Below are 25,732 nucleotides of genomic sequence, written 5' to 3'. Positions count from 1 at the left end.
AGGGCTGAGATCTTGTCCTTAGCAATGTCTCACAGGCTTGTTAAATACCAGGTACTATGAGTTTAGTCTTGTAAAATCTTCTTGACTTCTCTGGATAAGTTGGTGCCTATTAATTTGGGTTAATGCAGGTGATTTACAAGGCCAAAGAGTGCTGTGGCTCTTTTTCATCTCTGACTATTTTCATTTGAGAGGAAATCAATAACAGCAAATAGATAAAATTTCTTTGTCAAAAAAAGATTGGCATCTTCAGGCATGTTTGACAATGTCCTTGTTACAGAGCCAAGCCCAGTGGTCCTTTCAAACATCAGCTTATCCAACATTTTTGTGGTTTCCTTGTCATCAGTGTTTTTTTTGGACAGCATCTTTTTTCACCCCTGGATATTAATTTTTTTTTTTCGTTCTCAGTCCTCTTTAATTTACAGATTCAAAATAACCTGTTTCATCCCCACTGCGTGTGTTTTGGATAGCTTCCATTATTTCACTATTCAGACCCCAAGGAAAGGTTTAATTCTTTATAAATTCTTCTTTAGATTTCTGACAAAGGAAGAGCAGCTTACATGTCTATCAGTAGGCCATAGCCTCTCACCTATAGCAATAGGTAGAGATTGATAGTAGTTATGTTCATTAAAGCCTTTAAATTTGAATTATTCAATGAGAAGTCACTGAACTTACAAAACCATTCACTGTCAGTATCAATTAACTATTGAAAAGACTGTACATTTTGCGTTGGCTATCAAGGAATTTTTTGGGTCTTTATTCAATCCTGTCAGAAATTCTGGCTTACCTGTGAGAAAGAAAAGCCATAGACAAAATTCATAAAACAAATCACTGGTAGAATAAACAGCAGGATTCATCTCCCATGGCCTGGCCAAGAGAATGGGATGTACATAGGTTATAAAGAAGTAGTGTGGGATTAACATAGACTTCTTAGAACTTCTGTGTAGGCATATTTGAGGTAAGGTGTCAGGTGCTGACAGCTCAGTTCAGTGTCCTGCATTGACGAGCAATCTCCAGGCAGCTGGAAATACCACTGGTATATTGGCAGCTCAAATACCACCAAGATGTTCTTGTAAAGTAGTTTGCACATTTTCAGTACTTAAAATTTTTACAACAGCATCTTTTGAGAGGACTAGATCAAAGACCAACTGATGTAATTGAGAAGACACTCAGAACTATGACTACAGAAAGAAATTAGGTTAAATGTTCTGAAAAAAGCATATGTTGCCTGGCTTGCTTGAAGACAGAACTTGATGTATCTGTCAATTAAAATCAGAGTATGCTGGCACAAAGTAGATTTCTTTGTTCCTTTGCACCTTCTTTGCTTTACTTGGCTGGGTGAGAGAACACAAACATCTAGCCTTGATGTACTGTGATTCAAATATTAACAGGAGTGATAACATTTCTGAAGAAGATATAAGTAAGCAGAACTATTATGTTAATGTAAAATCTCAGCACAGTAGCCTTTAGGCATAACTATGAGAACACTGTGACCAGACTTAGAGGAAACTGGGTCTGGGGAAGGACATCAAAAGCTCAGCTAGGCCAGCCTCATAAAGCTGATGCCAGATTCAACATGGCCTAAATTGTTCCAGGGTACTTAATTTGTCTGTACTAAATAATCTTGGATGTTGAAGACATCACATGACCTCACCTGCCTTCCCAGGAACTCTCTTCTACTGTTCTTGCTGTTAGGAAGTTTTTCGTAGTGTCTAGCACCAAACTTCTGTGCTGCAATTTTTTGTTGTCCTCCATACCTAAAACTGACTTTACCATAATGCTGGAGGGAGGTGGGAGAAATAAATTAAGTGATTTTGGGGGTATAATTTTTCTGGCAAAGCTGAGTTTTTGCGGGTACTGTTTTTGTATTTCTGAGAGACTAGAATGGTCTCTTCCAGATGAAAACTGCACAAACTGGCACAGCTGCCCTTGAAAACCACTGTTAGAACAAATATTATCAAAGTACACATTCAGGTAGTGTCAAGGCTTGTATTTTTGGACTCACATGAACATTAATCTGTAATTAATTGAGACAAGTTCTGGGCTATTGTCTCGTAAGAGGTGAGAGTGGCAGGTCACTTTTACATAAGTTTTCCCATAGGGACAATGACCCAGGGACTCTACTGAGCATTATTTCTAGTACAAATGTGTTAAGATGCTAAATATTGATACAATTATAAAGTTTCCATGATATTCACTCTATCAGGAGGAAGGTTTTCTGGCCAGAGATGCTGATGCAGAAGCAAATTGTACTCACATACAAATTTCACAAGGGTATTTCTGACCAGCCCCACATCCATCAGGATTTGGCAGAACTGGAGTTCTTCCTGTGAATGCCATGTTTCCACCTTCAATTCTATGTGAAGGGTTTTCTAGACAGGACTGATGATGGGGATGTGGTTACTTAGCAAAAAGGCCACTTCAACTCGTGATTCTGCAGTTCAGGGGCTGAAAGTCTTCATGTCTGTGTCCACACCTGCATGTTTTGTGTAATGGCACACAGAGTTTCAGAGTAAATGTTTGTATTTCAAAGCAAGATGCTTATATTTCTAATACCCTCTACCTGTTACATGTGGGCAGAAACATTCCTTCTTCTGGGTTTTCAGAAATACTTCATATCTGGGTATCTTTGTGTCCAGACAGAGAATAAAGAATGAAGGAAATGTAGTGAGATGTCCATTACACTACCATTGAGAATATCTATTTCCTCTTCTCATCCTAGTCTAAGCTGAATCCATTAAACCATAATGATGCACATGTTCAGCAATTTTTCAGTAGCTGCTGAGAGGTGCTTGTGTTTTCTGAGTCCTCCTGTTACTGTCTCACCATGTGATGTTTGAATGCTGCACTAGTCCACATTTTGTCTCTTTTTTTCAAATGCTGGGAAATATTTCTGAAGATCTTAATGGTTTTGAGAGCTCACAGATCTTGATTATTCAGCTTTTTTTTATTTCAAACCTTTGGGTTATGACTCTAATATTTCAGAAAAGATTAATGGACTTGCTTCTTCTCCCTGGAGCATATACTATCACCAGAGCAGAGATATGGAAACTGACAACACCACCCGGAACTAATCCCGACCAAACTATATGAAAGAGTATTTAAACTAGAGTTTTCTGCTTAGAGGCCATGAGAGAGTTCTATTGATTTGTAGTCTTGTGCTCTTTTTCTAACTGTTTTGATGTATCTTCAGCTGGGATAAATGAGCATCATCAGTGAAAAAAAAAAGCTTCTTAAAATGTCTTGAAAATTTGGTCATTTAGTAATGAAGTTTTTAAGCCAAAAAAAACCCCAAACCCAAACAAATAAAAGCTAAACTAAACCAAAAAAAAAAACCCCAGGCATATCAGTTGTGTTCATCCTGGCTTTGTATCTAATGGGTGTTTAGCTATTCTAAAAGTGCTATAGATTAGATTGTTTTAGAGTTTGGAGATCTTCTTTTAGTATTATAGTATTTTTTGGTAGGCTGAGGCTATCCTTTTCATGCAACACTGGCATTTAGGTACCTGTGTTATCCATGACCCTTCCTCAGTGCAGGACAGACTTAACTAAGATACGTCTCAGCTTTAAGGATCTAAAAATAACAGATGGGATCCATCTGCCTGCCATGCATAGACAGGAAGCAGCCTGCTCCCTTCGGCTACTTGATGTTATCTTCAGCCTCAGGATGTTATCTGACTTCTTCTTAAGACACAAAAATAGTTGTGGAGAAACAAAACCAAATACCTTGCAGCAATTGTAGAGCTTCTGTAACTTATTTCCAGTAGCTTTATTAGGATGAACTTATGTGTTGTCTGGTGCTTGATTTGGTAGCCAGTATTCCCAGTGTGCTTGATAATGGCTTCATGCAGTACCATATTTGACAAGGTCATTTTTAGTTTATGTTGTATTTTCAGGAAACCAACTCAGTTCACAGGTTGTGCATTTTTAACAGGTGTTGAAATGGGTGAGAAGTAGCTGAGGCATCAATACACACTGAAGTAGTAGTTGTGTTTTTAGGTTATGTGTTATTGAGAGAATGTTACAGTATCCCTGCCTGTATGACACCCATTCCAAGCCTTGTGAAGAATTCTTTGCTACTGTTGTTTGTTCTTGCCTGACAAGTACAGCCAGCATGAGCCAGGATTATTTGTGTGGCTGGAGCCAGTTCTGGTACCTTTATTCATTAAAAAATGAACTTCTGCCTCAATGTCCATAGAGTTTCTGAAACACTAAATAACTAGAAAAATACTAGTAAAGGGATGCTGTTTGCATCACTGTAGGGATGCATCACCATCAGAATGCTCTCCTAGCATTACCTTGTCATCCTGCTGTTTCACTCTCTTGCCACCTGCTGATTGTAGCTGAAGTGCGAGACACAATTGTTCCATTTCTGAGACACTAAATACATGCAAAAAATTGGCTTCTCCACAAAGCATTAATTAAAAAAAATAAAAACAATAACCCCATAAAAAACCCATACCACAAAAAATGCTAAATTGTTTTAATTTTTTATGTTTCATTTTAGTCTTGGAACTGAACCAGGTGATTATTCCTACTTACGGAACTGTGCCGGAGCAGCAAAGCCTTCATACTCCTGAATGGGTGGGTACCTGTTTACTTTAACTGTGACTACCTGTAAAATTTTCTCTTGTAGATATGCAACAGCCCAGTAGCTGCTCCAGAAGACTAGCATTCCTTTGCATTTGCAGCACATGTAGTTCATCTGTGTGATTAAATCTGAGTTGCTGTTATCCCCATTTCCCTAAAAGTACCTGAAGTCATTGACTCAGATCTGAAAGCGCAGGTTGTCACAGGCACTCGACTCAGTTACAAGTGACCAATACAAACTCACTATGAACTGATACAAACACATAGACCTCCCCTCTCTATGTAATTTTGTTCATAAATGTATAGGACTTCTCTGTGTGTGTACAAGAATAATTAGTTCTGAACACACCCTACACATAAATACACATACCCTGTAAATTCATATACACCCAAGTATTAGTACACTGACGTGTGAGTTCAGGATTCATTTTTACAGAAAGCTTGGAGACACCAAGAAATTCCTTACTCCAGAGACTGAACTGACAAGAAGGAAAAAGACCTAGAGGTGCCTGTTCCCTTTGTCCAAAGTTCAAGGTTCCCATCTCACCTAAGATTTTCTGCAGCTAATGGGCTGCTGGCTCTAGCTCAAGAACGCCTGTCTCAGATCTCATAGGAAACCAATACCCAAAGTAACCGGAAATGAGTTTTCTTCTGGGAGGGAGACACTCTCACCTCCCCCGCCCCTGTGTTTTGCAGAAGTGTGTTCATTTGAAGCTGTTTAAACACTTTTGAAGCATGAGGTGCAATCAAGAGCTTCCATCTCCCAACTGAGTGCCCAGACTTGGATGTTATAGAAACCCTTCTTGGAGTCTCCTTGTGGCTCATTGAATATTTTTATGTATTTCTGTGAAGTGAAATAGCATCAAAATAGCTGGAATGTCATATGCCTTGTAGTTAGAGCAGTTTCCTCTGAGTAGTCTTGGTAGAATTTATTTTTATTTCTTCTGAAAATAGGTGGTCAGAATAAATTTTTATTTTTGGTTACTCATGTTTACCAGCAATTGTAGTTTCTTCTCAGTTTTGGCAGCATCTTTGCCCTACTCCTTCTGTGTCAAGTCCTCCTTGTTGATCACTAGATATTTCAGCGGGTTGGAGGAGCCAGAAAGATAAAATTGAGATCTACTGAACCTGCCTGCTAAATGAATTAGGGCTAACTGTATCTAGAAACAGAAACTGAAGAGGAAGCCTAACCTGGAATGGTTGAATAGAAGGAAGTACTGCGTCTTTTTGTCTAAACTTAGATTATGCATTGCAGTCGGAAGTGTTCTGGAAATTTGATTTGATTTTGCAAGTTGTTCTGAGCAGTCAAAACTAAATAAATTATTGGCTAATAGAAGCAGTCCTGTTCTTCTTATGGTGCTTTCTATAATTGCAGGATCATATGCTGAGTTCGCCACAAGATCCCTGCCTCATTTGGCACATGAATAGGACAATTATCTCCAAAAAGCCCAAAATCTGTGAAGGTATTGTTTGTGGTAGTTCAGCAAGCTTTAAATGTGGCAGGAAATTGCTGCAAAGGAATGAAAGGCTCTTACCACTAGAAAAACTGAGTTTGGTCCTAGATAATTGGACAACCTGTGCTATAGGATTTCTGTGCAAGACTTGTAAAGTGACAGCAAGCTTTTTTTTTCCCGAGTGCCAAAGGAGAACATCCATGGCACTGTTTGCATTAGCTCAGGAGAGTGACATATGGACCTTCTATTGCTCTTCGAATAGAGACAATTGCTGAGCTCTCTGAAAAGATGTCGCTGTCCTGGTGTATAAAGCTGTAACTCCAAATTTAGGAGACAGTGAACAGGTTTTGGCATAGATGTTTAGATGCCTTATGTGATCACCATTAAAATCAGAGTTATACCGTTACTTTCTCTCCTGGGGGATCTTTTAAAATTAAATTTCACAAGATTTGCAGAACATCGAGATTCTATGAGGAGAATACCAAAGGCATAGTCAGAAGGAAATCCCTATTTTAAGCTTTTGAGCTATTTAGATGAAGTGTAACAAGAAAAAAAAACCAAACAAACAAACAAAAAAAACCCACCAAGGAAACAAAAAAAGACATTAAATAAAGAAGATAATAAGGAGTATTCCGTAACTACAAGGAGCATAGAAATATGGCATGTGATGCTACAATTTAATCATGTATCATACACAACTTGTACAAGGAAGACAAAACTGCACAGACAGCATTAATTCAAGCTTTTTCCAGCTCATGTTTCATTTTGCAGCTTATCTGCTTTATTGGTAGATAATTTGAATTTGCATGTAACAATAAGGTTTTTTTGAGAGCGAATATCTGCAGAGAGGAGGTTAACTTCTTCAAACTTTCTATTACTGCTGCCCCTCACATAAAATTTCTTCAGCAAGAAGGCTTCTGGGAAGTTAAAAGAGTGAATTTCCTAGCTCTTGCATCCCAAGAAAGATGGGAGTTGCTGAAAAGCAGGTTTTCAGTGAGCACTTTCTTCATTTTCTTTAAAAGTGAGGCCGTTTGGTCTCTCTCTAATCAGGAGTGACTGGAATTCCTCCTGCAGCCAGCAGCGACCTGACGCTCAGACAGGAAGTCAAGTGGGTGTCTGGTCCAAACTTAGCTCAGGGGACAAGGCATCCCAATGCCTGGCCAGTTACCAGCTGCTTTCTGCTGACAGAAACGCATGACTGTAATGACACCCCGTATTTTTTCTACTTGTCTTTAGTCTCCGTTTATTTCAGTTTGTTACGTAGCTAAAATTCCTTTGTATGTTGAGAAAAGTAAAAAAAATCCCTTTTTCTGATTAAGTACTTGCTAATATTCGCATTATTGGTAAAAAGAGAACTGAAACAGTCCTCTGTTGTTATTAACAAATATGAGTAATACAGGAAAATGTTAAAGGCACAACAGTTTTATGGCCCTCTGGAGACAGACCAACATTATTATGCAATATGCAAATAAACTTACATCTTCCAGTACTATCTTATATATTATATATATAAATATCATCCAGAAATAAATGCTTGTGTTGGTCTTAATGTCAGAAAGTTGTCTCTACTGGTTGCTCAGAACCTAAAGCAATAAAAAGTCTTTTTAAATGGCTGTGAGAGTAAGAAGAACTTGTTATTTCTGTAACATTTTCTTCAGATGATCTCAAAGTCCTTTATAAATAATTATGTTTCCTGATACCCCGGTAATACAGTTTGTTTTCTTTTTATTTCCTTGTTTTAAAGTTTCCCGAGGCAGGTAGAGAGAAATAACTGTGCTCCTAATTAGGCACTCTGAAATTTTCCCCTTTGTAAAACCCACATCTGAAGGGCAACCTGCAAATCCCCCATGTGCCTGTCTCTGTGCCCCAGTGGGAGGATTTTTTGCAGGTGCCTATCAGCAGAGGCAATGTTACACAAGCTCTGCTCTGCTCTCTTCTTTCCCAGTACTGATTTATTCCCTGGCATGCTGCAGGAAAGATATTTTGAAGCAGATCTGAAAATTATGTGAGGTTGCAGACAAGAAGTTTATCCCTCCAGTGATGATTACATTTGGTGCTATTGACAGTCACACCAAAGGCTCTTGCAGGCAAAATAAAGCACTTTTATCTTTCCAGTTAAATAAACCATTCCTGCAGAATCTCTTGTTATTTTAAAAATCCAGTTTACAATACTGTGCTTGTTCAGAGTATAGTAAACAATAAATAGCTGCAATTCCTGCACACATATTTTTCTTCGTGCTTGTCTCAGTGCTGCCCTTCCCACCATTATCAGCACTGAATGCTTAACTATATCATGCCTAGTGAAGCCTGGAAAAGTGAGGCAGGTTTCTTGGCAATGCAACCATTTTTCCTCCCTGGAACATTGCTGTTGTTGAAGGAGCTTTCTGCCTTCGTGTTCTCCTTTAATCTACTGCAGACATCACATGTAGCCATGACTACAGGAGCAGCTCTCAAGAGTGAGACACAGCAGCTCCCTTTGGACACCAGCAAGCCTGGTTATATGTGTGGAGGGGCACACAGAAGTCTCCCTATTGAGGAGCTCTGAATCAAGGGGTTGAGGGGGCCCTCCATGATGTGGGCATTTGAAGCCAAACCAGTTCCCTCAGCCTTGTGTGCTGGGGCAAGCTTATCTCTGTGTCCCTCTTGACTCTTTTCGAAGTGCTGCTGTGTCCCAGGGCCTGGGAGAGCCAGTGCAGTTGGCTGGTGATGGCTTGTGCTGGATTACCAGAGTGCAGGAAGCTCCTTATTCCTCTGCCGAGGTGGCCACAGGGGGACACGCTCAGGGAATAGGAAGATACTGTGTGTAAAGGAAGGGGAGTGCATGGCAGAGGACTGCTTATGACCAGCACCTTCAGTGTGACTACATAAGTGCAGCACTTCCCAGCTCCTGCAGGATTCCACAGCCCGTGTGTACATCTGCTGGCAGTGAAGGCCTGAGCAGTTTTTCTATGAAAAAGGCATTTGGTGCTGAGGAGGTGGTGTCTGCATTACAGACATTTCTGGGCTTTTTGTTACCGCAGGCTCCTCCAGTCTCGTTCCCTGGAGTGAAGAGCCTCTGGTGCTCACCTGATCTGACCTGTTCTGAACTGAAACACAGAGGTACACCACATGGATGTAGCCATGCTGCCTCTAGGCTAGCCCATGTAAGTGTAACCTCAGCATTGCAAAAAACTTTATTCATGGCCAGGTCCTTCTCTCCCTGAAATTCCTTCTGTTAATAAAGCAACTAATAGTTCCCTGTTTCCCACCGGTAGGCAAGCAGTTGGTTGTGCAGCACTTGGAGAGTTATGAAAGGCTGCAGATTATGTGCTAAGTATAATTAGTATTTCACAGCTATATATATTATAATTTTTATTTATTAATGGTGTTAATCAATATTAACCTGCTGTTCATTAGGGTATTATTAAAACATTAGAGTACGCAACTGATTGCCTCATCAGTACTTAAAAATGTGATTATGCCAAGGCTAAAAAAATTAGATAGTGCAGTAAATAGACCTGTGTTCATTTCTTCCAAAACGAAGAGGTATCAATGGGCCTGTTCATTATTTGGGGTTATCATTTGCTACTGATACTTTAAAAAATTATGTATTGAAATTTCAGCCCGTTAATTTATGTGTCTATGCACGCAAGCCTGTGTGCATTGGTATGATAGTAACATTTGTAAAACTGTCAAATAATATTACATATTAAAAAAAAACCAAAACAAACCTTGTCTCAAAGGAATTGCTAACTTCAAAGTATACCACATCTTTTTGGTTTCCAGTCGTGTTTTTCCCTGGGTAGTTATGTTGAATAATACATGATTTTTCATTACCAGCTATCCAGTAGGGATTACAAAATACACCACGTTAGTTAATGTGGCTGTTGGAAACTTGGCTATTACCTTCTCTTTTGCATTTTACTTCTTAATTTTAATTGAGCAATATTTAATGCTACATAACAATCTATTTGTGTAGGTCTTGATCTCTTAAGGATTCAGGCTTAATGAGTTAATTCTTTATTATCTTATTGATATATAAAGTGTCAATGGAAAGGTCACTTGAACAGCGTCCTTGTGATTAAAAGCAGTGGAGATTACATGTAAGAAGTTAGCTGCATAGGTATGAACTTCTGTGTATCTGGATTCATGCAGTTCAATATTTATTAATCTTTCAGCTATATTCAATTTATATGTGCATAGTGTGTGTGTGAGAGCGAGAGAGAAAGGTGTATGTATACAGTAACAGTTATACACACCTGTGAATGACAACACATATGTAAGTAAATTCATCAGAATGCTGGTTAACAGGCAGATTTTATTTTATAAATATTTTATAACTATTGTAATATATGTAGTTTTTAATATAATAAATTATTATTGGTAATCCAGTTATCATAGCTTTTTTAAGCTTAAAAATACTACATTTAAAGGAAAATTATTCAGTGAAATTATGCAAGCATGACTTATGATCAAATCATCTTGTATTAAAACTTGATTTGATGTTTGCTCTTTCCCATGTCTTTCTTCTCTATCCTGAGAACAGGTCATATCAGAAAAAGTGCTAAAAGCTGTAGCGAAGAAGAGTTAAAGCTATTACTACTTTTATGCTTTCAAGTCCTTCACTTTCACAACTAAACAGTGTGTTTTTAAGCAGAAGTTATAATGATGTTTCTAAGATTCCAAAGAGGAAAAAGCCCAATTAAAAAAACTTCTGGTTTACGTAGTGGCAACCCTTCCCCCTGGTATTCATTACCACAAGACTTGGTCTCTGTGTTTCCAGCATTGCAACACGAAGCCATTGTAGCTTGTGACATGACAGAGCCCGCTGGGCTCCCAGAAGAGAGCAGCAGCTCCCAGGCCAGGCTCTGTGCCTGCTGGGCTCCGTGCTCCACACCTCCCTTCTGCTGCTGCTCCAGCACCTCTCAAGCTGTCTCCCAACAGGGGCTGTTGGCTGTTGTTGGTGTTTTCCTCCCAATAGGGAATCTTGTCAACATTAAATCATCGTGGTTATGTTTTAAATGAGACTGGAAATGATAGCAGCAGGGCTGTGTTTTACACCCATGACTAGTCCTCAGCAGGAGGAAAGCTTGTCAGGGCCAATTCTGATTTCTTGATGGGGCTATGCCAACTTCATCTCTCATGAATTTAGAAGTTCACACCTGTGACTTGCTTTGGCTGATAGAGATACTCAGTGTCATTGTGGTCTGGTGATGTCATCTGGAAACTGAATGCATTTTTTTTCCTAAAACTTTATTCACAGTATGCAATTGTATGTTGATTTGGTGGCTGCCTAGGTAGCCTCTAAATTGTAGCCCAGGCTGTGAAACTAACATACAGAATGTGTGTCTACTGGCCATATGTCAGTATATATATATATTTGTGTATGTGTGCGTGTCAGCAGCTGCTTGCTGTCAGGTTGGTCACAAACCCCGGCACGCAGGTGGCATTCAAAGAAAACTGTTCTATTCAAGAATCTGCTCCAACTTTTGAAGCAACTAAGTCAACAGGACCTCTTTGCAGCAGGTCCTAGCCTTTGCATATGCAACGTAAAAAAAAGGTGAGTTTAAACTCCCCTGAGTTTATTTAAAATATGGAAATTTTGTCATAATTATGGGGAGACATCTTGGTTGCCTGTTTTGGTTCAGCCAATACACAGTAACAAAATAATCTACAGGGAGAGGTTTTGGAAAAAAACCATGAGAAAGTTTGTTTTGGAAAAACTGACACGTGGTTCCTAAACACTGTATGCTCCCTGGGACTTGGGTGCTCCCGACTGAAGGCTGACATTCTTCTCAGTTCTTCACAGTTGAAGAATAACCATTTCAGTCTGCACTTCAGGGGTTTCTTACACCATAACCACATTTCCATGGCCTTTCTGTGGACCAGACATCCCAGAACTCCAAAACCTGATCTGACATGTCTTACAAAATTTGGTCTGAACTGACAGGGAAATTCCAGGGATGGGACATCTGGGAATCTTTTCTACATCCATCCACATCAAATGCAAGAGATTGGTCTGTCTCATTTTCCTTGACCTGATCCTGTTTTGGCTACCCTCCATGCCCAGTCAGCTGGAGGCCAAGGCTCCTCTGCAGTTCTGTGTGGGAGCCTTGCCAGCTTTGGAGATCTTATTGTCCCTAATGCCATTCTGAGTGCCACTTCAGGGGTTTGGTATCTGTCAACTTCAGTAGCACTGCCTCCATTAACAGCATGGACCCATTTGGCCAAGTACCTGCGAGGTTGGTGCTCATCACCTAGCATGATTCTGATACCATTACAGCTGTATATTACCTGAAAGGAGGGGGTTGTTAATGTTTGATATTGCCCTCCGAGTACTCTAAGAAATTGCAAAATCATTATTCAAGCATTCAAGTTTCCCTGTCACCAATCTGTCTGTATCATTTCACGCATGAAATAACACATTAAGATGTTATTAATGGATATGACAATCTATCCTACTTTCCTCCAGGGACTAGATAATGGCTTATGGATATATTAAAACTTTTGATTTTGGCATCTATTATAACATGATGGATGTGTGGAACACAACAGTGTGTTTTTTGCTTGCTGAGATGTTGCAGATAAAATGAGAAATAAATCTGCATAATATGTGTCTGTTTGGAGATCCCGTCTCTGGTCTGACCATGTTCTTTGTTCTCTTGGCAGTGGTGGGTTGAGGTATAAGCATGCATGAAACTGCTGCTTTTTGTTTTGTTTTGTTTTGTTTAGTAATTGCAGAGATTGCAGAGATGCTTAAAATTCTGCAGGTAAGGGAACAGATGGGAATGTACTAATTCTGAGACTCCCATCAGGCAACTACAATCTTGTAGACAAACTATCTAATGATATGTCCATGATGGCGTACAAATTACCAGACAGTTGCAATATTTGGTACTGGTGCTGCATCCCAATGCTTCTTTCATTATGAAAAGCTAATGTACCATTTTTAAAGAAAAAAATTAGGTCAAAGTTCTGTTGATTTGATGTCATGCAGAGACCTGACAAATTCCTCTGGATAATTTTTTTTTCTTCATTCTATTCTGTGCAACTTTGTCATTTTGGGCTTCCTCTTACACAAGACTGATATATGTCGAATTTCTATGTTCACTGAAACACTGTGTAACAGGAAGTAAGTAAGGAACTAGTGAGTAAAGATCTTCATATTAACCTATGCCACCTGCCTTTCAGGTGGATTTTGATGACAAGCCTGACTCCTTGTTCTTCAAAGATGGGCAGCGAAGAATTGACTTTGTTTTGGTGTATGAAGATGAAAGTAAAAAAATGACTCATAAGAGGAGTAATCGTAAAAAGCAAAAGGTAAGTTTTTTTTCATATATTGGGTGTTAGAGATGAAGATAGAAAGGAAAGTGCCCTCTCGCAGAACAGCAATTGCTTTGCCCCATCCTCAGAGTACTCTGGGGAGCTGGGAGACTGAAGCCCATCAAACTGAGCAGGGAACAGGGCTCGAGCCAGAAGATTGCTGTCTAAATGGGCAGAGCACTGCACATCATGTCTGTCAGTGTGCCTGGTGACCTCAGAGCATCTTCCTGGGAGGCCGCCCTTCAGAAGATGAGAGCAGGAAAATGCCAGTGTCAGGTTAAAATTAGACACCAAGATCTTCACAGCGGGGCAATTTTCTCTACCTACAGTGACTCAGTTAGGCCCCTAATGGACTTTGGTAATAAAATCAAAGTATTCAGAGGAACCCAAAGAAGACAGCTGACCAGTTGCTTCAGATCACAGTTATGAACACAGCTGCTGACATTCTTCTGACTTCTGATTACTAAGTTGTTTATGGGAAATAATTGTACATCTGCCACCAGAATTTCTCCCTGTACAATCCTTTCCCTTGACACTTCAACACTTTCACCCTTGTTAGAGACCTTGCAAAAAGTTTTTGACTCAAGCCAGTGACTTCTTGATGCTCCTTAGCATCCATAGCTCTGTAGCTCCTAAGCAATGAAGCACAATAGTAGACTTTTTTAAACTATTATCTTTTAATCATTTCATCAGTTCCATTGGAGGACTACCTTCATGACGGCACGCATGGTCATGAAAACAAGCTCAGCCATGCCATTGAACTGTCTGAGAAATAAGCGTCCGGGAGGTTGTCGTTCCCTTGGCATCTGCACTCCCCCACCCACCCACATCCTTCTCTGATTTAGCAACAATCCATGTTCTAGCAGCAGCCTCTGGTAGACACAGGCAGGGACAAAGATATCACTGAGAGAAACTCATATACAAATATTAATTTGCAGTTAGGAAATAGAAGAGTAGGAGTAAAAGAGCCTGTAGCTAAGTTGGTTGATACTCATTACACAGTGTTGTTGTTGGCATTAACAGGACAGCCATAAGGAATGTTGTTAGAAGGGTTTGAGGGAGTCCTGCCGTGGGTGGATGTTGTATTACACATGATCACAGGATCAGCAATAAAAACTAATTGAAAGAAGTAATTAGATTAAAAAGCTGCCCCTTTGGAAAGAATTGTTTTTATCAATTAGCATTTTACATTTATGTTTTTAATACTTGGCCATTTCCCAAATATATTAAAAATATAATGAGCATCTTTTCTAAGTAGTGATGGAAATTAAATGTGAGCAATGGGGTAGTATTTTGAGTGCAGCATTAATGTTAAGACATTAGCCAGAATGAAACCATGAATAGTTAGACCAGGAGATTGTGGGTAGGTGCTTGCGAAAAACCTTTCCTTTCAAAGGTCTTAGTCCCACAAAGATCTGCAGCCACATTGACTCTGTGGTGTGCTGAGGAAGAGGAAGCAATCTACCTACACGCAACAAATGCGAGGACAAGGACATATTAGACAGATGACCAGATAAGGGGAAGACTGAGCAGCTGGGGAACAGTTCTGTGGAAGAGGCCCTGGAGGTCTACATGGAGAGCAAGCTGAACAAGAGCCAGCTGTACAGCCTGACAGCAAAGTGGCCAACAAAGCCTGTATGGACAGAAGTGTGGCCAGGAGAGTGACACACGAGACTGGGGTGATATGGATTAGTCAGAAGGAAGCCAAAACCAGTATTTCCATGGATAAGTAGAAGCTGAAGCAACAGGGGGACTGTACACATGTACCTTATATCTGAGATTGAAATTAAGATGACATTTATGGTGCAGCTTTACATTCTTAGAATTCCAGGAAGGAAATTAACATTTTGGCCTACCACAGTTCCAAAAACAGTGTGGGGTTGGTGCAGCCCAAGATACACTCAGATTTCATCAGTGTTGGCATAAAACCTACTTGATAACTTGTCTTTACTGATGCTGTTGTTTATTTGGTTGTAATTTTTTCTGAGGCAAATTACTTCTACCCTTGTGGTGAAATGCAACCAAAAGAAGGAGTATTGTCACTTACAATCAGTTTTAAATACTGCATACATCACTGTCTGATCAATGATGAATTGAAAATGCCCAATTTTATAAGTAGTATCTTGTTTAATTCAGGGTGCTTTAAGCATGAATAGGTTCCTTGCCCATGCTACTCTTTCTTTGACTTCCCTGACAGTTTTACAGAACTATTATCCAGAGCGTTATTGTGCACAGAATTTGGAAACTCCAGCTTACTAAAGAATAGGAGATTCAGTGAAGTCTGTTCTCATAGGGTGATGTCCTCATGTCACTGGGGTCAGGAGCAAGTGTTCCACTGGTTGTGTGCAACATTACAGGTCTGTGAAATCTAGAGATTTGTCACTGGGACAAATTCTGTCTGACACACGCAGCACCCCACCCAAGTGCATGACGTGGAAGTCACTTCAGAATTCAAATTGTTAGTGGACATCTGCAGATTCCTGAAGTGAAATGTTTTGTGTGCTGCAGGTGGTTTTGTATGATACTGAATGTGGAGGAGTCCCCAAATGCTTACTGAATTTAGACAGAAGGATTTGCAAATCAGACCACAACCTTGGTATCCAGTTTGCTGGATTCAGAGAAGCAGGGCACAGATCCACCTGTTCTTCTGCAGCTAGAGAAGACTCAGATCCTGGGACTATCATTATATTGGAATTGAATGGTTTTCTGTTCTTTTTCCAAAGAATTGGATAAATGTAACTGAATGGTCCAGCACTACTTTATAGTAATAAGGAATATTCTTGGGAAAATATCTCAGGGGACAGCAGGAAATGAATAAAAACATGAATGTGATTTGATAGAAGGAATAAAAATATGGGATTATGAAGCTCTTGGAGATCCACAGTACTTCTCATATTTTCATCTGCTTCTGAAATCTGGTTTAGGGGAGACAAAGTCAAACGAATGAAATGACAACCTCGTGGAAGTTTCTAATGTAATTTATAGATTCAAAAGTTAGGAGATAAGTTTTATATATGCAACTCAATTCAAACTTCAAACTTTTAAAGTTGGTATACAATTAATTTTGCAAGCACTAGCAAAAATGAGACTGCCAGGAGATTTCTGAAACTACCTTGCAAGCAATTGAAATTCTTGCTCAAAGGATGTCTCTAAAATCTACAATTTATGTACCCTATTTGTCAGGATAGCTTACCATCAGAATAGAATTTGAATATCACCAATCTTTTCAGGAATGCTCCAAAATGCCAGTTTTATCTGTTGGGGTCCTTGTTGAAAGTCAAAGGATCAGGGTCAGAAAGGTAAATTCAAATTAAATCAATGCAGAGTGTCATTTTAGTCCATCTATTTTCCCCCCAACAGATATTAACAGAAAAATTGTCAGTAATTTAAATTGGAATGCGGGCAAAATCTTCATTTCCAGCCATGAAGGAATATGTACTTCTCAGAAACAGAGATTCTTTTTTTTTTTTTCCAAATTGAATGAAAACTATCACTCATGGAGAATATTACACACATCTCATTGGGGTTAAGTACAGTGTTACTGAGAACTTCAATAGGGCTAGAGAGTTTTGTTCTCATAAGCAAACAATGGACAGTTCCTGCCTCTATACTTGTCTAAATTGGATAACCAACAACAATAAAACCACAAAGAGAAAAAAAAAAAAAAAACCACAACCAAAAATAAGCTTGGGTGACTTTTCAAACACAAATTGTACTTATCTCACTGCTTAGCATGTATCATAGCTGCAGTGAGAGAACAGCACTTGGGATTACAGGTAAAAGGGTACCTCTGTGCCATTTTTTGCAGTGATTTGAGGCAGTAGAGAATGACAGGTTCTGCATGCCTGTGGTGTACGCAGCCAACATACTCAGGAAGTCTGATAACAACTACGGAAGGGACCTTTGGCACTGGGAGGAGGGCACCCACACCTGCCTTCATGTCAGCTGGATGGTTTGGTTTTGAAGAACAAATTCTCTGAAATAAAACCTCTATTCCTGAGGCAATCACAAATCTTAATTTTACTTCTTTGGAAGGAAGTATGACAGAAGAATATGAAGACAGATAGAAGGAGAGAGTTACTCTGCAGTTACTACAAACATTTGTAGGACCAGAAATGGGTCTTTCCAAACAGGGTGACTAGAAGCCATGGTTGAGGGTAGGGCTAGACTGCAGTATTGCCAGTTCTGTGTGGTCACAGATCAGGTTTCAGAAAACCATGAAGCTGGCTTGAAATCAAAGGGTGTACAAGAAAATATGTATTTGGAGTTCTTTGGGTTTGCATTTTTGGGGGTTATTCTCTATAGTATGTTCTGCTTCACATTTTTATGATCATCTTCAAACATAAGGGAAAGAAGCTTACAGAGCAGAGCTGCTCAATCAATTAATTTTCTGACGTTGACAGCTGGGACTTTGAGGAAAGCTTCCAAATACCATCAAAGAAACCGTGAGGCAGCTAATATTGATACAATGATCCTCTTCACTCCCTTCAGCTGATTTCCATAGGGGAGGCTTTGGACCCCATGCTCTTTCTCTTATTGACTGTGATTTGTCTGTTGACTGTCAGGTAAGGCAGAGGAGGCTATTCAAGCTCTCTTTCCTTGTTAGGATTTTTCCCCTGAAGCCACATGGATATTGTTGTAGGGAACTTTTCCCTTTGCACAAAAGAAACTTAGCACAGGTATGAGTTTACATTCTTCTGTCACTGTAATCAAAGCACGTCTTCCCTACCATTTACAAAACACAGGGGAAAAAATGCTACTGGTCTGCTACCAATTTCCAGACCCACAATCTTGTTAATCTCCTCCACTTGGCAAGACAATCACCAGAAATTGAAAGCATTGTGGTGAAAAAGCAGCTCTCAAAAGCTGACTCTTCCACATGCCTGTAATACTTGGCATTTACTTACATTCTGCTTTCATTTTCTTAAGACTGTATATGATTATGCATCCTGTGGTGTCTTAGTCTATTGAATAGCCATTCAGTCATCAAAACCTATGTCAGGTTTAGATCAGCAGCATTACCATGATTACTTTATTATTGCAACTTAGCCTTGCAGGCAGCTGAGCAAAATGCCAGATACTAAAATAAACTTTGGATGGTCTCCACCTTCCAGCCTAATAAACCATTATATCTATATACTGTATTCCCCAGTCAATGCAAAACCACTACAGACTCCCCTGGGTAAAAGTCTGGCTCCTCCATAGATCATTATACGCATAATTCAATCATTTCTATAAAATAGCAAAGCCCCTAATTAGCAAAGCCTCCCAGAGGCTTTGTTTCCTGCTACTTGAATTCATGCATTATTAGATACCTTCATATTGTCAACATTCCTCTAAGATTTTAAAGGCAAAATTCATTTTGGGAACTCCTTGCCATAATAAATTGTTGAAGGAATCTGATTACAAGATTTTTTAAAAATAGCGTTAGTCTTCTACAAATGAGAATTGCTCTGCATCTATTTTTGTGATGCAAAAAGATTTTTATTTAGAAAGAACAGGTATTTAGCCCCCTGCCTGTTTTATTTTCTGAAAAAAAGCAGAACTCAGATTGAAATATTTTCATGATTGAATATTATTCACTTCAGAAAGAACCACATGAATGCGGAAGAAGCAAAGAGGTGGGATGAAATGGCAGAAGAGTTACTACTAGAGTGACAAAGTCCTGTGTGTTGTGTTCTACATATATTAATGAACTGGTAAAAGGGTTGAGTTTTGATAAAACAAAAATTGCAGAGGAAATCATTACATAGTTTACTTAGAAGCCAATGTGACTGAAAACCTTTAGCTTTAAAGGAGACTGGAGAGCACTATTACCTATGAAATATTGAAAATGCAAGGAAATATATTACTGCAAGGAAAACACTCATTCACATTTGTGATTTTAAGTTAGAGCTTTCAGTATAATGAAGACAATTAGATGTATACGTTATAAATGTCTATATTACACACACATTTATACACAATGAAAAATTATAAAGAGCATTTTACTGTCTCCAACAGCCAAGTGAATTACTGAGATGTGGAGAGATCCCTCCATGAAGAGTGCTATCAAAGTTTGGGTTTGTGGTTTTATGCTGAGAAAAGCAAGGAATAAGGAGAAAGGTGATAAGTACTGATGAGAGAAAAAAACAGTTTGAAATATTTGGCTCTTCTTGTGCCTAGCTTGAGTAGAAGGTGATATTCACCAGAATAAAAAGGCAGAAAACCCAAAACAGATAAGAAAAATACTTTTTAACAAAATATTAAATTAGTCCACTGAGATCATTGTCACATGCAGCTGCTGCAGCTGAGAACTAACAAACTATAAATGGGGTAGGCTGTTCATATTGTTATTCAGTTTTATAATGAATAATTTCAAGACTTTCTAGAGTTTTAGAAAAACAGCTTTTTCATTTTTGGGGACTTACAACTATCTTTAAATGTTGAAGAACTGGATGAAACTTATTTCGGTATACAACTGACCTGTTCCTGTGGAACTTCTGAAGATTTTCACTCTTTTGCTGAAGCACCTTTTGCCCCTAGATTGGGTGGGCCTTGATTCTAGCCCTGAAGACCACTTTCTACATACCTATCAAAGTTCCTAAGACTTTATCTAGAGGGTCATTCATTGACTATGGTCCTTCACGGTTGCAACAGGTTTGGATCCTGTGCACAGACCTTAAGGCAGCTAGAATGGCTATAGAGAACCACATGACAAAAAACACTGGGTCATTTTTCTTTAAGTTCCTGCATAGGGAGATGCCAAATCCTTTAAGCACATATAATCAGCAAGAAATTGGCCAGTGGCATGAAGGTAATCCAGAAGTATGAAAGTAGTATGCCCAAGTCACTGCAAGAACCTCACTGCAGGCCTAGCCTAACCTGGTACAGGAATAAAGCTCTCAGTCCCCAGTGCATTAAAGACATCTTCTTCCAGCAAACTCCTCACAGAAGAGCCCCCAGCTCCGGCTGCCTACAGGTGCCCCCCATTACCTGTGCTGATATTTTGACATGCAGTCTGTAGGCCAGGGAGAGCTGGCTACCCTTGACTCACATAAACAAATAGATCACTGAGGAACTATCCAGTTGGTGCAAATAGCTTTTAAATTTGATTGCTTCACATGAAGTTTCAAAATTTCTTATAAATTCCTTATGGAGTTATATGTTTTGTATTTGAGGGTAAAGAGGATATTTCTGTGTTTCTTGGGAGGAGCTTGTCTATATGGAGAAGGTGATTCAAGACTGGAAAGACATTTCAAGTTTTTTGTAACTCACTACCTGCCAAGTGCTGGCAACTATGAAATGTAATTAAAATGATCCACAAATCTGATCTTTACTGAGGAAAACTTGTTGTGTCCTCCTGGGGACATTGAATGCTCCTGGAACAGCACCACTGACTCTACAAGTGCTACAGCTCTCAGCTTCTTCCTTTGGGGATGTAATCCATGGACTAAAATATAGAGGGATTGTACAGTTTGAACCACTGCGTGAACTCATGTGATTACTGTGAAAGAAGCATAAAGTTACAGGTTGCTGGATGGAAAGCACTTGAGATGAAGACTTTCTAAAGGAAGATTAATGTAGTTCACTTAGTGACTAAAAGTGAAAGAGATCACAGTTTCAGGGATAGATTTCAAAATTTTCAAAGCCTGACTCTCACTTTTACCTCTGTAAAGTACCAGGAACTAAGAGGGTAAGTTCTCCACAATTGCATTTGAGAGCAATATTGCATGTCAGATAAAAAAACTGATCAGGATTAATTAGTAGGTAGGACTGTACGTATCACCACAGTAGCTATCAAGTGGGCTATAGAGATAGCAACATAATGATGGCTTTGGGAAGCAAGTCCATTTTTCTATGCATACATATTTGTGAAATTTGGAACAGATGTTTTACAGTGTTCAATACCTTTTAACAGAGGAAGAGACAAGTATATGAATCAAACCTGATAAACAATGGCTTGCAACTAGAAGCGACGAGGTCGGTGAGTGCTATTCTCTGTGTGAACAGCTGTTCTGAGAGCAGAGCTGCCCCTGTGGGACTAAGGGAACTGGATAGATGAATTCACTGTAAGACTTCTCTCCCCTCAAGAAAAAGAGACCCACCTTTCTTCTGTTAGTGGTGTCTTTGTGATCTGATGCAAAATCTTTTTAAACTTTATGTCTGTTTCTTCCCCTGCAAAATAAAAGATGGGAAGCTGGAAGATTACACTGTTAAGCTGGAAGATTACATAGCTCATGTTTGCTCAGAGCTTGGAAGATAAAAATTACTGTCTGTACCTTGCAGAGAGGTGCTTCCCCTACTCTGGCTGTGTAGTGCAGGTGGGAAGCCAGTGTGTGTCTGGGGCAGAACGCCCCTGCCAGAAGAGCAGTGCAGGGCTCCTGCATGTGACCCTGCTTCTCGCAAGGCCTGGCACTGTGCAAGTGGTTCTAACTATCATGCTTTGTATATTTTGGGCTGTGATGTCGCCTGCAGGCAGTTCAAGAGCACTGTGGTAATGCACATTGGCTGCCAGAGCTTCTGTCTCTGGCAGGAAGGGTTAGAGCCCCTCCGAATCCCTTCTTTTTTCCTACCCTGCAGGGCTGCAGTGCTCCATCTGTGTTTCCCTCTCCAGGACAATCACTTCCAGTCTAAATTAGTTGTTGTTTGGTACTCTGTAGTGAGCTCCAGAACTGGTCACTTTGCCCCTTCCTCCCAAATTAGACTCAGAATCTATGGCATCACAGTATTTATTTGATTTCTGCAGTGAGGGCTCCTGCTGCATGTCCAAGAATGCAGTCTGGTTCTTCACATTCATAAGAAAATAAACGCTTGCCAGCTGGAAGGCTGCTGCAGACCTGGTGCTATACTTACATATTGCAGTTTTCAATGGTTCTGCTGTGGCTATGACTGAAAAACATTTGAAACCGGGTGTTTCCCCCAGTTCGATCAGATACCTGACCAGTGTTCCTGAGCCAATGAGCTGCATAAGGAAATTTCATGTGGCTGACAGTCACTAATGCAGGACAGCAGTAGGTCTACAGGCCATGTGTAGACAGATGGCAGGAGTGGCTGTCAGGGTTCCCACTGCATAGTGGTGCATTCCACTGGGAGCAAATATTCCCCATGCTGTCTTTTTCAGCAGTTTCATCTAATTTCCTTTTCCCTCTCTCCATTCTCTCTAGGAAGCTTGGAATTCTTGTTGCCCAGGAGCACCCATGGGTGTCTAGCCTGCTCCCATCATCCTGGGGTTGTAACTGAGCTGCTGGGGAGTCACTGGCAGCTGTAGAGCTATGCCTGCCCCTACCATGCTACAAGTACTAAGAGTCCTAGTGACCTCGTATGGGGAAAGTGTTGCACTTAAATTGCTTTGTAAAATGCTTTGCAGAGATGTAAACATTAAGCATTAAGGGAACATTTGACTGTCTTTTTTTTATATGCCTTTAAATGCCTTCATCTGCCTGAGTGTTTCCTCATGTCAGCACTTTTACAGAAGCCAGTGAAATGTTTGCTGGGATGGACAATGAATGCGACCTTGAGTAGGTCATCTATGAGCTGTAAAGAGAAAGAAAATTCTAGATATTTGAAGAATTGTTATGATGAAAATTTCTCTGCTTACATACTTATTTTCAATATTCTTTCATCTCAGGTTTTGGATGAGAAACTTATTTTTTTGAAAGTGCATGCACCTTGGGAAGTGCTGTGCACGTACGCCGAGGTTATGCACATCAAATTGCCTCTGCAGCACAATGACCTGAAAACCCGAGAGTCAGCTTTCAACTGGTTCAGCAGACTCTTCAGGGTGGATGAAAATATCATCAAACCTGAACAAGAGTTTTTCACTGCCCCTTTTCAAAAGGAACTTTTGTCCAGCTTCTATATCCAAGACAAAGACGCATTTTTCAATCCTGCAACTAGAAGCCGAATTGTAAGTCCATGGAGTATTTCTAGCATTTACTATCCCTTTTATCAAATCAGTGTAATTACCTTCACTGAAACACCCTAAGAAATTAAAAATGTTTAGGATGCAATAGTCCTGTCTAATTTATTAAATAGCCTGGGCAATCCAGAAGGAAAACTTTCCTTACATTTGTCCTATTTCTCTTCCACCTGAATTTAAAGGAGGGATTTGAATGGTTTGTATACCCTGTGCAATTAATTTTGTCTACACTGCTTACTCTTTCATAGCTTGATTGTATATCATTACTTTCAGGTTGCAAGAGACACAAAAATATTTTTCAAATTTCAGGTTCATTTTATCCTGTCCCGTGTGGAATATGCAACAAAAAATAATGTGAAAAAGTTTGGCATTAACAAATTGCTGGACACTGGAATCTACAAAGCAGCATTTCCCCTTCATGATGTAAGTCCAGTGCTTGTAGCTAAAATACACTTTGAAATAGAGGTCTGAACTATATCTAGAGGGGTTTATATCAAAGGATACAAACACTATTCATTGCCTTATTCCTGGACTGGTATTATATCGGCATAGAAGAATAGGACGCGCTTTGGCTAAAGAGATTTTTCTTCCAAAGCACTGTTGGTTAAAAATGCATTTCTCTAAATGGAAAACAACATATTTCACTTGAGAGTTCTTAAAGTTGTATTCTCTGTGAAATGTATTTCAGTAAAGTGCCTGGACTGAGAGGACTGCCATGACACACTGCATTATCAGTTGTAAATCAATGTTTCATTAGTATGAAATTTTCCAATATTAAAATTCCTATCAACATTGTTGATAAAGACGTAGACTACAAATCTCATTTTTGGATGTGTGAAAGTCTTGCACAGTGAAAAACACTCCCTCAGTTCCCAGACATTGCAACATACATGCATGAGACTCAGGTTTCTATAGGAAGACTCTGCCCAGCCAGTCCAATGCCTCACAGGTGATATCAGAGTCTTGCAGAGAAAAGCTTCACTGGTTTGAATTCCACCTTGCAATAATAACAAATCCAGCTTTTGCAACTACACTTCTGAAGCTTTTTAAATTATATCATTTGAAGAAGAAAGTTATACTGAAAATTGTTTTGTATACCAAGGCTAGCAATATATAAAAGAAAAAACAAAAAAGAAAATCAAAGATAAAAAATCAGATTTCAGAATATTTGACAAAGAAGAAGCTCCATGTGAGGCTGTGAATGCAATACAGTGAGCAAAGACCGAGGGCTGATTTTCTGTATTCTATCTGTTGCATTACCACAACATCACAACTTGTCACTCTCAGAGCCACCATTCTGTGTCCAAGGTGTGTTCTGTCGAGGAGACATTGAGAGCATGGGAGGTCAGGAATGATAACTGCTTCAGCTGCGTGGACTTGGCTTAAAATATTTAGGAGGCCTCCAAGGTTTTCAAAGAAATTTTTAAGGCAGAATCAAGACAAACCGTGTTTGTTGTAAGTAATCAAAGCTTTACAGGATAGAATTCATATAATTTGTGACTATGCTTTTTTACGGTTTCCTTTTAAAGATTTAAAACCTGCCTTGCAGGCTATTTCTGTCATGGAATGGGGAATTTGGACTCAGTATGACTAGTAATTAATGACAGTCTTTTTATACAATTGAAATTATACATCACAGCTATGCTGAAAATGAAAAGTAGCAGATAGATTTCTACAAACATCACTTGTCTTGTTGCATTACAGATGTAGAATAGAAAAATGTCTCAAATAAAATAGGTTTTATTGAAATAGCTTTTTTAATAGCCTACTAAGAAATACAAATATTATCTCCATGTGAACTCTCTTTTAAATTTAAAACAGAAACTAGAGACACTGGATTTTTCCCTCAGACTTTCCAGCCTGTATTCTAGTACAGTATTATTTTGAAGCAGAGCATGTGTAGCATGTTAAAGCTACTAAAAATCCATTTGAATTCAGTCCTGTTCTCTAATTAGAATGAATCCTTTTTTTATTTTCTATTCCTAAGTGCCAAGACTCTGACATGTGCTTAGATTAAGTTCATGATGAGTCTCTGTTATTTTCAGCTCACATATGTACAGCGTTTCCTTTAGAATTCAGTGCCTTTCTGACAATCTTCTATCTTGAATCCTGGTGTGCTCTCAGAGCTGCCTTCCTGTTCCTTTTCTTGGCATTACTTTTTTGCAGTTAGACTGGTCCAAAAGGCTACTGGTGACTTTAGCTTCATGGTGTAGAGATCATCTGCAGAGATGAGAAATGAGCTGCACTGGTTAGATTAGTGGTATCTTCTCGTGCTCTTTCTGTTTTGCAGTCAAGTTTTAGGCACCCGTCAGCTGATCCCAACTGCCCAAGTGAACGATATCTCCTCTACAGAGAATGGGCTCATCCGAAAAACATTTTCAAAATGCAACCCCTGGATTTCATCAGGTTGGTGTGAGTGGCACTGGACTAATGCAGGGAGAATGAGAAATATACATAAGAAGTCTGTTTTTGGGGATGTCAGAGAGAC

At 39.4% G+C, this 25,732-nt stretch overlaps 1 protein-coding gene across 5 annotated transcripts in view; it reads left to right on the top strand.

Moving 5' to 3' along the window:
* ANO6 (anoctamin 6) overlaps positions 1–25,732 on the top strand; it is a 70,791-nt gene that overhangs the window by 21,669 nt on the left and 23,390 nt on the right. For 3 of the 5 annotated variants that reach the window (XM_032105920.1, XM_032105919.1, XM_032105924.1), the window contains exons 2-7: positions 4,505–4,581; positions 13,212–13,340; positions 21,244–21,309; positions 22,954–23,232; positions 23,554–23,667; positions 25,535–25,650. In XM_032105920.1, coding sequence (XP_031961811.1) covers positions 4,505–4,581; positions 13,212–13,340; positions 21,244–21,309; positions 22,954–23,232; positions 23,554–23,667; positions 25,535–25,650 — 781 coding nt within the window. The remainder of the gene's footprint in view (positions 1–4,504; positions 4,582–13,211; positions 13,341–21,243; positions 21,310–22,953; positions 23,233–23,553; positions 23,668–25,534; positions 25,651–25,732) is intronic. The other 2 variants (XM_032105921.1, XM_032105922.1) reach the window with 2 other exon arrangements.

The sequence above is a fragment of the Corvus moneduloides genome, chromosome 4 (assembly GCF_009650955.1).
Source record: "Corvus moneduloides isolate bCorMon1 chromosome 4, bCorMon1.pri, whole genome shotgun sequence".
Taxonomy (NCBI): Eukaryota; Metazoa; Chordata; class Aves; order Passeriformes; family Corvidae; genus Corvus; species Corvus moneduloides.
Note: the sequence above shows the minus strand (reverse complement) of the source record. Positions and strands in the feature narration are given on the sequence as shown.